This window comes from Taurulus bubalis (genome assembly GCF_910589615.1).
Source record: "Taurulus bubalis genome assembly, chromosome: 10".
NCBI lineage: Eukaryota > Metazoa > Chordata > Actinopteri > Perciformes > Cottidae > Taurulus > Taurulus bubalis.
Window position 1 is genome coordinate 13,163,993 of NC_136598.1, and position 13,974 is coordinate 13,177,966.

At 40.0% G+C, this 13,974-nt stretch overlaps 1 protein-coding gene across 1 annotated transcript; it reads left to right on the forward strand.

Moving 5' to 3' along the window:
* Positions 1 to 8,689: 8,689 nt before the first annotated feature.
* On the forward strand, positions 8,690 to 13,970 carry ech1 (enoyl CoA hydratase 1, peroxisomal). The gene is made up of 10 exons (XM_079224579.1): positions 8,690 to 9,026; positions 10,064 to 10,232; positions 10,552 to 10,640; positions 10,724 to 10,848; positions 10,953 to 11,001; positions 11,437 to 11,501; positions 11,938 to 12,008; positions 12,400 to 12,471; positions 13,012 to 13,162; positions 13,257 to 13,970. Exons 1-10 carry the CDS (start codon positions 8,990 to 8,992, stop codon positions 13,359 to 13,361), a joined length of 933 nt encoding a protein of 310 aa, XP_079080705.1. The 5' UTR covers positions 8,690 to 8,989; the 3' UTR covers positions 13,362 to 13,970.
* Positions 13,971 to 13,974: the final 4 nt, after the last annotated feature.

A 13,974-nucleotide genomic window follows, 5' to 3' on the forward strand; every position in this document is an offset into this window, starting at 1 on the left:
CACGCTGTGTAACCACGCTGTGAGGTCCAGCGTGACCTCGATGCTTTAGTTGCTGAACCAGGACAGGTCCAAGTGAGAACTGATGACAGGTTGTAAAGCAAGTGGGAGGTGCCCACCGCAGCCTAGTCGCTGGTTCTCCCTCTACATTTAACACTTAAGCTCTAATTAATGTGAGAATCCAGCAGGTGGTGCTAGACGAAATCCTGAGACAAATCTGGAAATATTTCTCTGTGCAGCTAAATGAAATTCATCACGGTTTTCAACTTTATCACATTTAATCTGTTTCAGTATGTGTCATTATTTAGGCATGATGCTCTGCTTTAACTTTGAGCCAACGTCCGCCAAGTATGAATGGTATTCCTTTTTTTTTTACCTCACCGTCATTTTGTGTTTTTCTTTCAAATTTCACCTACAAAACAACTCAAAACCTTATATCAGTGAGGCGTTTATTTCAGTGGCATATTTTTACTGTTATTCTTATACACTGTTATTTCCGTGTTATCTAAAACCGTTTGTTTTAATCTTCCTGTGTTGCCAGGTGGTTAGGGTTTACCATAAATTAACGTGAGGCGATCAATCACATGTTTGGTGCCAGCCTGAAGGTGTTTACCACGTTGGAAACACAATGTGAGCAAAACAAATTAAAAAACTGTTTGGTTTGTTCTTTTTATTATAATTAAAACTAATTAAGAAATATAATGTGATTTGAAAACTGATTGTAATGAAAGTAGTAGATGTTTTGTTTTTTTAAGTAGCAGTTTGCTCATGCACTCTTTAGAAAAGCATTTATAACACTAGTAATGTGTCAAATATGAGTTTGATTTCATGACTAATTGTGCCTCAACATACTTGGTGTAACAAGAGTAGACTTGTATTTTACAGTTGTAGCATTTGATGAATATATCGTATTGTGTCATATTGTCATTTTATTTTGGCCTCAGACTTGTGTAAGTTTCTACGAATAAACCCTCAAACTGCCCACTGTCCTAATTCAATGTAAAATATTCAGTTATTATATTTCAAACCAGTTCTTGGTGCCTTTCATCATTTGTGTGTACATTTTTTGTAAAGCTACCAATCCATGTTGGAACTGACAGAGCTAGTAACGTTAGAAGCAAAAAAAAAGGTTGTTATCGGTTACATTGTGATGCGTTCAGGTTCTGTTGACGATCAGAATCTATTTAATGTCAAGTATGTTACACATATAGGAATGTGGCTCTGTGATTTAGTGCGTAACAGTAAAAAACAAACAGTGCAAAAGTATGACATCATTTAGCAATATAAAAATGTACAATAAAATATGGTAAACAAATAAGAGTATGTTAAATCAAGTATATTAGGAAAGTGTCAAGTGTATATGAATGCCACTGTAAAAAAATAATAAAGCTAGTTCAACTTAAAATGTTAAGTTAGACAAGTTAAGGAACTTAAATTGTCTGAACATCAATTTGAGTTAATTCAACTAGAATACATAGTTGGTTGACAAAGGGAAAGGTGAAAAATAGTTCTTACAACTTTAAACTTCAATTTTAATCAACAAGCGTTTTAGTACTACCAACAAGACATTTTAAGCTGAAAAATAGTGACAATAGTGAGACAACAAAGAATGACTAATATAACCAAAAAACTATTACTGATATCCTGAGCTGTCCAAACATGAAAATAAAAGTAGTTTGAACTAATCTTCTTGTTGGATCAATTTATAATTTTTAGTAGGCCAAATATAATACAAGTTAGTCTTAGTTTCAATGGTAAGTTCACTCAACTAAATTAAATTGCTTAATTTGCCCAGACAACTTAACTGTCTTTTTTTCTAACAGTACACATACAAATACACAGAGCATTCATATTACTATTGTATTTCATTCCAATTCCATAGCAAAAATGCTGAGGCATATCTAAATATTATGAAATATTTAACAAGTTTCTCATTTAAAGTTTCAACATTAATAAAAACTGCAATACAATGCAAATAGACATAGTATTGTTATTTTAAAAGTCAGGGCATAAAAGAAATTCTGGTACATAAAAGATTACCGCTCAATTTACACTGCCGTAGTTAAATTGCACAGGTCAAGATGTACTCGTCACTGAACAATATACTTTAAGAACATCTGAATCAAGTTGTCTACAACTTTTGATGGTGGTAGTGTTTATGTTATGTTTATTATGTGTTTTTATTTAATGGTGGTGTTTATGATGTGTGCGATTCAGTGTGATGTAGTTTTAATGTATGAACATATGAAGAAGTCTAGTAAACCATCCATCCATCCATCCATCCATTATCAGCCGCTTATCCGGGGTCGGGTCGCGGTGGCAGCAGGTCCAGCAGGCCGACCCAGGCTTCCCTCTCACCTGCAACACTTTCCAGCTCATTCTGGGGGATCCGAGGCGTTCCAAGGCCAGCCGGGAGATATAATCCCTCCAGCGTGTCCTCGGTCTTCCCCGGGGTCTCCTGCCTTGATGGTTTACTAGACTCCTGGTAGGAGTCTAGTAAACCATCAAGCGATATCCATTAACTTGGCCAACTTGCCATTTCTCTTATGCTTGAAGCATCCTGTTCCGGAGTCCAGTCTTTAATTCCTCCACTGTCTCTGGAAGAGTTTCGATCTGGACCCTCTGGATGTCATCAACCGCAGGAATGACGTGCAGCAACATGCTGGCTAAACAGAGGAATTTTTTTTAACATTAAATTAGTTCTTTCAATTACAGATTCACTAGCCCAATTCAGCCCAGTATGTAATTAACTTCAATTAAACCTACATTTTAAAAAACTAAATATTTTTAACAGCTGAACAAATTTGAATTGAGATATTTTATGGCAAGTAACTTGGACATTATTGATTTAATACATCAAACAACATTTTCACAATAAAATGTTACCTCAGTGAAGTAAAAACACCTTGGGTGAGACCATCAGTCTTCCTTGCACCATGGTAAGGCCTCAAAGAGCAACTGCCTGTGGGCTGATATTTTATCTTCCAAATAGCAGTGATTGATTGATGAAAGAGGATGATGCCAAGAGTTCTACCAAGTCCTTCAAAGAAGCACACCCCATGTTTTGTCATTCTCTGGAATTTGTTCACCTATGATCAATGGCATCAGTCTTAACAAAGTCCAGTTCTCATGTCCATTTCCACCAATTGATCCATTGCTTTTGGGGGTATTCTGTTGGGACGGTTGGTCTTATCAGAGAATAAGTATGGGAAATTCTGAACAGCCGAATTTAAGTCATCAAATGTGAAGTACTTATTTGAGATCAAATTATTCAGGCACAGGCTTAGTTCAACCGGCACTATTCCCTCTTAGAGGTCATGCAGAAAATCTGGTGGGAACCCCATAACTGTGTGTAAGTAACTCAACAGAATCTCTTTTCTCCCTATTTGCATTTGTTAAACTTGGATTTTGTTCAACCTCCAAAGCATTTGCCTCATAAGTCACTTTTGTCCCGAGTTGAAATAACCCACTCCTTACTTCAGTGGTCTGAATGTCACAATGACTGCCTGAACAAAATCTGCAACATTTATCAACATCGAATGATTCTTGAAAGCCTGCAAGTGAATGAGCTGCCAAGTTATCAGCAGAGACAGACAGCACTGTTCCTTTGATGCTTGCTCCTAACCTCTGGATGAATAGACCTTGATTCTCAAGTACCTGTTTGTCTCAAGAATTTTCCCATAGCCAAATGTTTTAGCATCATTACTGTTACACAGCACTGCAAGATATATAGATTGTAGAGATGACCAATATTTTATAGGCAAATTTGCTATAACCCAATACACAGCAAACCCCTTTTTTCCTAGATGTACCTAAAAGGATTGTATATTTCAAAGTCATCCGAGTACAGTCCAACAGAAATCGATAGCTCCTCTCTGGATAGCAATAGATTGTCTTTGAAGAATAAGCTGTCACGAAAGGTTTTAAAATGACCAGACTGCGTTGTAATTGATTCTTCAATTAATACTTTTTCTAAAATATCATTTCTATTGAGTAACTATGTTAAAACACTTAAAATGGGGACATATACAAATGTCTTCTTCCTGCTAGTATTATCTAAAATATATTCCACTGGCTCAATGACAGGAAAATTATTTTTTAAAAACGAGGACCTCTTGTAATCAGTGCCAAAAGCTCCCGTCTTTTGAAAGTAAAAAAAGAGGATTGGTTTCCTTAAGTGTTTCCCTTACCACAGTTAAAACTGTTAAAAAAAAATATAATATTAATAAATTACACAAATTGTCAATATTTGTGTTTGAGCTATGGAATATACCCAGTAATATTTGTAAAATAGGATATCTGCGCAAAATATATGCTTTTCCTGCTTTCTTTGCTAGTGCACGTCTCTGCTGCGCCGTGCACGTGCTGGGGTCAAATCGATTTAGCCAATCAGTGATTAAAGATATAAATGAATGACATACAATTTATCCAATCAGCGCCCTAAAAAAGACTTCCGGGAGGGCCAAACTCAGTTGGCCCAATGCTGCGCGGTCCCGTGTCTCTGTCTCATCAAGGCAGACGAGGCGCGCGCCACCCATTTTAACAACATGACAGCGGCGAGTGCGAGAAAACCAAACGCTAACTTGGTATAATCTCTCCTCCAACACCCGTTTGAGAGAAGAACTACAGGTAAAACACCTGGTCCCAGATCAGCCTGACCTCACCATAAGACAACAGACTGGCATGAAAGGGAGCAGCTTGAGCTTCTGTGTAAACGACTATTTAACTGTAACACTGTATAAACTACTGCCTAACATATTGTTAAATAACTGTCTTTGCATTTGGTTATTGTTTTTTCAAGTGTCTTACAACATAAATCCATTTAATTTAGGGTTAAAATATACACATTACTCCATCAAAGATCAAACGCACGTTATTACATTAACTTTGTTCAAAGCTCAAAAAACTGCGGTCAAGTCGGACAGTTTTCTGCTGCCTTCAAAGTAGTCAGTAATAGGAAGTCACAGAAAAAATGACTTCCTGTTAGTTCCGAACTTCAGGCTTCTTGTAGTTTACAGATCATGTTTGGATTTATTCATATGTATTTATAAATATATATTTATGTATAAATGTGGGTCTAGCTACTGGTTTTGATATGTGTTGTATAAATACGATTTTGTATTATCAACCACACAAGATATGTTTTTAGATTAAACATGAGACTAATAGTCAACAATCAAGCGTTAAGTATTACTACACATAAAATAAGGATTTTCTACAACACTTGTTTGCTGTTAAATCTAAGAGCCAATCAGCTCTCCGATGTGGCGACAGCCAGGCAGGCAGAAATCGGGGGCTGCCTTGCTCTCGTGAGATTATCGTTGACTGCATGGGCATGACGTCAGATCAAGTCGGGATCAAGTCAGACTAAAATCCAACCGACCGCCGGCGAGAATCGATTGCTTCCTCGATTCTGCGCAGAACTGGCTCATCTCGAACAAACCTATTATTGTCAATCACCACGGACGGTGCGCCCGCAATGGTTGGCAGCTTGAATGTGCCTTGACTACTGTAATTCCCTCCTGGAAGGTTTACCTGCTAGTGCCATCCGACCTCTGCAGATCATCCAGAATGCAGCAGCTCGACTGGTCTTTAATCTCCCGAAATTCACCCACACTACTCCGCTTCTCCGCGACCTTCACTGGTTACTGGTGGTCGCCCGCATCTGCTTCAAAACATTGGTACTTGCGTATCGTGCTGCGAACAGATCGGGTCCAGTCTACATCCAGGACATGGTAAAACCGTACACCCCAACTCGTTCGCTCCGCTTCTGCCAATCGGCTTGTAGCTCCGTAACTGCGATCTAAACACTCAACAAAGTCAGGACTGTTTGCTGTCCTGGCTCCTCAATGGTGGAATGAGCTCCTCACTGACATCAGGACAGCAGAAAGTCTCTACATTTTCCATCGCAAACTAAAAACACTTATTTTTCGCCTACACCTTGAATAGGGAAGGTAGCGCCATAGTAGCACTTTAGTAGCACTTAAATGGCACTTACTAATAGCACTTTGTGGTTTAACTTTGTTGAAGAAACTGTACTTTCTTGATTCTTGTTGTTCTGAGTTTGTACTCGCGGTTGAATTGCACTTATTATAAGTTGCTTTGGATAAAAATGTCAGCTAAATGAAATGTAATGTAATGAATGGATGTATTGCCAAGTACAGGAAGGACGATGTTTTCCCCGACTTCCTTAACTACCACTGCACAATACACCAACAAGCATTATGTGCTACAATGCTAAACATGAAAGAGATCATGGATGTGGCAACGAAGATCGCATGTTCTGTTCGAGCGAGAGCTCTTCAAAGACGGCTGTTCCGTGCGCATCTGGAGAAGGCCGACTGTATAATAATATTATAAAAATATTAAGTCAAAACACCGTTACACCATGACTGATGACGATTTGGAAGTCTGCCTGATGCTGGCTACCAGCAGCTACTGTCCGGACTATGCAACCCTGCTGGTTCCATTCAGTGAAGTCATCAGAGTAAATTGTAATGACCAAAATTGTACAGAATTGTATTGTGTCATAACGGTTCATGCAGTTATGCAAGGTATGCTAATATTGTAAATATAAAGTATACTCGGTGTATATAAATAAATAGGTATTTACCATTATTAATGTAGGTAGATATTTTTTACTTGGTCATTTTAAAAGTAGCTCGCGAGCCAAAAAATTGTGGGCACCCCTGCTGTACACTGTAAAGCAGCATTTTCAAGCTGTCGCGGGCCACATAAAATCTGGTGGATTGGGTCATGGAGGATGACTGTCCATCATCTTTCAAAGCAACAGTAAAACTTGTTCAGCTGGTTTGCCAGGCAGTCGTCCATTCCTGGCGTGGGCGGGGGGCTTTAGGCTTATCGTTTGTCATCTGCCTGAGGCCTCTCCAGACAGAAGCAGAGTACTGATGGTTAGCTTCTCTGACCGCCTTGCTAAACCTGTATAGTGACTCTTTAAACCTGTCCTTGTCCTTGTCCCCACTCGTAAACACCTGCTCCTTTTGCAGCCATAGCTGTCTGAGTGTAGCTGTGAATCAGGGCTCAGAACTCACCCTGCTGGTGCTGGTTGGAACACAGCTGTCTTCACAAGCTGATGTCACAGCCTGTGTACTCGTCCAGACTGTTGGTGGCCATCCTGAAAACACCCCCGAAAGTCGTGACATGGTATATATCATACACATTTCATTAAAAAGTCATAGCCTAGTTTGTCATAAACACTTTCATAAAATGTGATAGTTTATAGTATATCATAGTAAAACATGTCACAGTATAGCAGTGACGGGCTGCAGATTTTGACCTACGCCTGCTGACAGCTGATTGATTACAAATGTCATTAAGCAGGGGGCGGTGGGAGGGAAAGAAAGGAATGGTTGAAGAATAAACCATGTGTGGTATGTAGTCTCTACTTGCATTCCTCTGTGTTCATGTGTTTTTATGGACCATCTTCAATATTTCATATTTCTGTGTAAATGTAACGGCTGAACACCCAGGTACCGTGCTCTTTGTTTACCTTTTTTTATATGTAAGGCAATATCTCACACTACGTACTCTGGCCCAGTAGGTGGCGGTATGCACTTTATAAGCATCGGTTGCATCCCACGAATAATCTGAAAGAAGAAGTAGAAGTATTTTAATAGCCATTCGTGTGTTTGTAATAGGAAGGGGATTTACCTAAAAAAATATGAACGCTGAGCTGCAGACAGCTCCTCCCCAACGCAAGTCTGTGAGAAGAAATCTAAGAATGATTTAGATATACATTTTACATTTTGCACAGCTCAACCTGACACTGTCAAAAATGTTGTATTATGCTGTGAACATGTTATATTTGGATTATCTACCTATGACAGAACATTTAAAGAAAAGGCGTTTATCATGAATCTATTGATTATTCTTGCCAACTTCTATATGGATGCGTGTACGTTAAGCCAAAGACCTATTTTTGTGTGTCCTTTACAACGAATTTGAACTATTAAATGCTGTACCAACAAAAAAGGCCATAAAAACAGCAATATATGTATGAAATTACACAATCAAACACAATTTCTTTATATTATTTACTTTTCTGGTTATCGTTCTTATCCTCTGCGGTTACCCCCTGGCATTTCAGATTGAATGTTTGTATTTTGATATTTCTTATTGAATATTTGTGAAATTGTGCATGTGTAAAAAAAAAACAGTCCGTGTAGGAAGACGGTTCAGCTCCCACGGTATCACGTGACGGACCCGGAAATTGTTATACCACGATTGGCCACTACAAAACCCGGCGCTCTTACTGTGAATTTGATTGGGACAGAGTAATTTTTTTTTTTCTTTCTAGCATACTAAATAGCAGGGCTCTCAAGTGTCACGCATTGAGCGTGACTGCCCTCCCGCCACACATCGTATTTCTCACGCTGAAAAAAAAACTCTAGGCTATTTAATGTGCTGCAGCGCGCAAACATGACCTGGTCGCGCTGCCCTCACCATGGAGGAATCAAGCACGTCTCCCCCGAATCCTCTGGAGCTCTGCCGCGAGGTGGCATTCATCAGCCAATCAAAAAAAAGAAATGGGCTACACGAATAGCCAATCAGAAAAACGTATCTGTTGTATCTGGGTGAAATGTAATCCCGGCCCGCGCCCCCGCGCCTCCGTCCGGGGGGGGAGGGGGGAGATGTCACTCTTACCTGTCTTAAAAACTTGAGAGCCCTGAAATAGTATGTTAGTATGGTTATTGTATCGTAACGCACAGTCGGACACTAAGTAACCGGCATACAGTGTCTCTTATCTGACGAGCCCAGTAACTAAGATGTAGACCGTATATAACAGTACTGGTAACTAGTTAGCATTCGCTAGTAGTAGCATTAGCTAGCGTCAGTGTGCTAACCTACGCCGCCGCTAGTTAGCAGCACACTGAGCTACAGAAGCACAGACGGAGCACCAGGTGAAGTTAGGTTAATTGTCCCGCTGAGCTGCGGTGATATCGACCAGTGAAGGTGCAACGTTCAAAGGGCGATGTTGTCGGTGTTCGTCAGGTCAGCGCTGACCAAATGTAAGTCTGTGTGTTTTGCGTCGTGATATTAATGAAAATGTGTTGTAAATGTAACAAAACTTCACAATGCACCTGATGTTAGATGTACAGGCGTTTTAGCGCGCAACAGTTTGGGGAGAAAGTATTGTTTAACTGCGATTAAAAAAAAAAGCTTTAAAGGGCGATGTAGGTGAAAGGTCACCAGCATTCTTATTTTCATGCAAGGTTGTGTTGCAGAGCTGAGCTTTAACCAGTGGTGGAGGTGGCAGGCAGGTCATTTAGTAGAAGTACTTTTCAAAGTCCTACATTTGAAAGTAAACTTAAAGTTACTGTGAGGAACATTTAACTGGTTATGAAACGGTCTAATGTTAATACTGATGCCTCGGTTTGACCTTCATAAATAAACGAGACCATCACCATAAAGGTTGGCTATTTGTATTTAGTTATTCGTAATTCAGGCCCTGCCTAAGGTAAGGGGGCAGGAGAGAACCAGAACCGAGACCAGGACCGAGACGAGCAGACTGTCAGACCCCTGCTGCAGTGAAGTGAGAGGTTTTCTAAAGTCCATAGGGACCTCCAAAACCAATACAAAATGAAAGTTCCTTGTAGTAACTTTAAGTGCACTTTCCGGGTTAGACTTCTATACTTTTACTTAAAGTATTAAAAGTTCTCTTGCGAAGAAAAAGTGTGCATTGTGCATATACACATTATTGAGGCTTGCAGTGCAATAATGTATATCTTATTAACTACTCTACATGCGTGTGTTCTATTGTGCATAACAATATTATTCACACAACCAAAAGGCATCAAATCTCTCACAAATGAGAAGTCTGGAATTGTTGCTTATTATCTAAATGACTGAACTAAACAATCGATTCTAATAATAGCAGGTGATTAGTTGTGTGATGGTTTTCTGATCAGCTTCCATTGCTCTCTGTATGGATGTGTAAATCTCAGCTACTGTTTGTCGCTCGCGGAGGATTTCCCTCTCATCCTGTTGTTGCTGTTTTTCGGCATGAGCTGGTCTTGTTTATTGTATTGTGTCTCTCTCCTCTCAGACCGGAGGTCCTGGCTGCCCGGTCAGGCTGTAGTCAGGGCCATGTCGTCCTCAGGTGGTGCCGTCTCTCCTTACACCACCCTGGCCGTCAGTCACCCAACAGAGTGCGTCACACACGTGGAGCTGCACCGCCCTGAGAAACGCAACGCCATGAACAGAGCATTCTGGAGGCAGGAATCTGTTTATATTCATATGCAATCATTTGTCTCAGACCATTTTACATGACATGCTTAAAGAAATGCTAATTGCTAATTTACTGTATTACATAGTTTAAATACAAAGGTGTATTTATTAGAGTGCAGATCTCTGCCAGGTGTGTCGGCAATGACCACTTCCTTACTGTGTGATTTGAATACAACTCACAATTTGCTTTATTACTAAAAAGTAAACTACTACTAAATCAATTCATAATTGAAGCACTTACCCAAAAGTATTTGTATAAATGTTTATCCAACACTGATAATATGTTTTTGGTTGTTCTTTCCCAAGTGAGATGGTGGAGTGCTTTAATGAGATAGCCGGGGACCCGAACTGCAGAGTGGTGGTGTTTTCTGCAGCTGGGAAGGTCTTCACAGCCGGTGAGTATCGGACCGTGCGCATTTTAATTTTTATGACTATCTTTTATTGTAACGTATGTATTCTGTGCTGTGCGACCGTCCAGGTATCGACCTGATGGACATGGCCGGCGACGTACTCAATCCGGAGGGCGACGACACGGCCAGAGTTGCCTGGAACGTGAGAAAAGTAATCGCCAAGTATCAAGAGACGTTCTCCGTCATAGAGAAGGTCAGAAAAGTGGTTCAGTTATGAGATCGGACCGGTCACAGACATTATATGTATGGACTGTATAAAATGTTGCATTGTCAGCGTATGTTTTCTTTTTCTTCTAGTGTCCGAAGCCCGTTGTAGTGGCTGTCCACGGAGCCTGTGTTGGGGGAGGTAGGGCATCATCATCATCTCATACACCGTGATAGTGTTTCCATGAATTCAGAATTTAAAGACCAGGTAGCCCAAAGTTAGATTTGTGGGTTAGCTGCCGAGCTCAGGTTTCGTGTAGCTGCCACACTTTTAATAAATATATTTTACATTGTATAATGTTACACTTTACTAACTAATTAACTCGTTACGCTAGCCCAGAAGTATTGGAGCCAGATTACAATCGGCTTTGTGATGGCAGTTATCTAGAAAGGCAAACATTACCAGAGACAGGCAGACGAAGTTGAACTTGCTTTGTGATGCATGCGTTTGTATGGAAAAGATGGCTGCTCTTTTTTTAGTTTTAGTTAAGTTATGTCTCACTGTTTGCAATCAGAAAATGTTACAAGTGATTTTCATACCGTTATGTTCACCGTGGGTTGTTGCTCTCTGCGGCAGGTGTTGATCTGATCACAGCCTGTGACATTCGCCTGTGCACCCAGGACGCCTGGTTCCAGGTGAAGGTATGTACCGGTCCATCTAGTTATCAGGACTTGTGCTGAGGAGAGATGGGAAATGTCTCTCTGGGAAAGATGCATTAAGTTTGAATTAATTTAATCACCTGACTGAAGGTAAAAGAAAAGGCTTTGTATTCGTTTTTGCACTCAGTTTTAGATATTTAACTATTTCTCTTACGGAGAATTGTTATATTTTCTTGCCTTTCCATATCAAAAAAATAATAAACTATCATTTACTTATTTATTGGTGTTTTAGTTGCAAGACAAACAATAAAGTAAACAGTTTTAAGAATATAAAAAAATATATACACACACAGGATTTTCATTCATAAAGCACAAACCAAACTACCTGATGCTACCAAACACCATAGATATACTGGTAGGATACTCAGGGATGATGTCACCACAGTCTTAGTGTCTGCCTTTGTGGTCGGCCCTACAGGAAGTTGATATTGGACTTGCAGCAGACGTTGGAACTCTCCAGAGACTTCCGAAAGTCATCGGCAGCCGCAGGTAAACTATTTAAATCAACAGCTCTATTGTACATGATCATCTTTTGCTCACTCTTAAGGTCACATGATTTATGTAGAAATACATGTGGTAAAGGGCGACGGACAAATGACAAAGCATCAGCAGTTACAAAACATTACAAATGACAAATAATTTTCTTTAATGATTTTCCTTTTAAAAATCTGGATCCCAGGATGGAATTTGTTTCAATTAGTTGCAAATAAAATCAATGACTATTGTGGATTTTTGTGACTTTGGTAAATCTGAACTCACTAAAGTCAGTCTGATCTGTGACCAACAGGCAAGACAACATACATACTGAACTCTTAAGCTACAAATTCACGATTGAGATTCCTGTTCCTTTTTTAAAGTTGTCATGTGACCCTTTCTCCAGCCTCGTGAACGAGTTGGCTCTGACCGCCAGGAAGATGTTTGCCGATGAAGCCAAGAGCAGCGGGCTGGTCAGGTAAATGTATGCAGCAGGCGTTTTCTTTTCTTTAGTGCTAATGCTGAGCCGGTTGGCCAGTTCTTTAGTCGATTATGATGCGTTCGCTACATCTCATTAAAAAAAGTGAACCGGCTGCATCAACATTTATTGTTAAACTGATGTGGCGGTGCAGTGAACATGCTCAGGATCTTCATGAGCTGTGTCTCAGTGGAATCGCATGCAGTGAAGTGTTTTTATTTTTAGTGGCAAGCTGTTTTACCATTAAACAGATATGGATATGTTGCACATATTCACAATTCTATTTATTCCAGTCAAAGTGAACATTTCAGATGGCTACAATCTACCAGTCATCACTTTTTTTTAAACCATTAAATATATCCATAATGCATTACATTAGTGGATATCTGCAATTTCTGGATATATATTTTGTACTATTATAATCAAAGTTGTAGATACCCAGAAATACAGTTTCTGCTCGTAAGAATATCATTGTGGGTATATTCAGCATTCTGACTAGGAGAAATGCTATTTAACATATTCCACACGTTTCCTCTCCAGCCGAGTGTTTGCAGATAAGGAGGCCATGATGGCTGCAGCTCTGGAGATGGCCGGGGAGATCGCTGGCCGCAGCCCCGTCGCCGTGCAGGGCACCAAAATCAACCTGGTCTACTCCAGAGACCACAGTGTGGCAGAGGGACTGGACTACATGGTGAGAACAGAGCCTTATAGTTTGTCCGCATCACCCCGATGCTATATTATATACACATTTTAAAAACACTGAGCACTTGTTGGTCCCTTTCCAGGCTACCTGGAACATGAGCATGCTTCAGACTCAGGATGTGATGAAATCAGCTCAGGCCGCCATGGAGAAGAAGAGTCCCAAGACGATAGCCTTCTCCAAACTCTAAAACCGCCAAACGCAACAAGAGATGCTGTTTCATTTCGTGTTTGATGGGCCTCCATGTGACTACGTCTGATAAAGAAACCAATAACTCCTAAAAAAGGAAAAATAACGTACACTTTCTGAATTAAAGTTTCTCCCGAACTAAGACGGAAGGCTTTAGTTTCTATATTAACTCATGAAAAACTAATATTCTGTACTCGTGTTTCTGTGTTGGAAACAAGTGCACGTTTTCCAGCTACCGAAGCGGAGTGAAGCACTTGGTCGTTTTTTTCCGTGTACCAAGTGTGTCACTAAGGTGATGAAGAACAGATCAGCAACAACGGCAGACGTTTTTCCCCCACTATATATACACATACTTGACGTATGTAAATGTGATGACTCCTCCTTGGGATTTGTTTCCAAAGATCTGCATTGTTTAGTGGAAAAAGCCTCTGAAACGGGAAACTCTACTTTCCATGTAAAGTCATTCTGGGTGAACACCAGATGACGTCTTACAAACTGAAATATGATTTTCAGCTCGTCATGTCGCTGAAAATATAAATAAGAGCAAGTTGTTGTAATTCATTAATCAACTTCATGAATGTTTAATCTTAATAAAGAAACTCATCTGAAAGTGG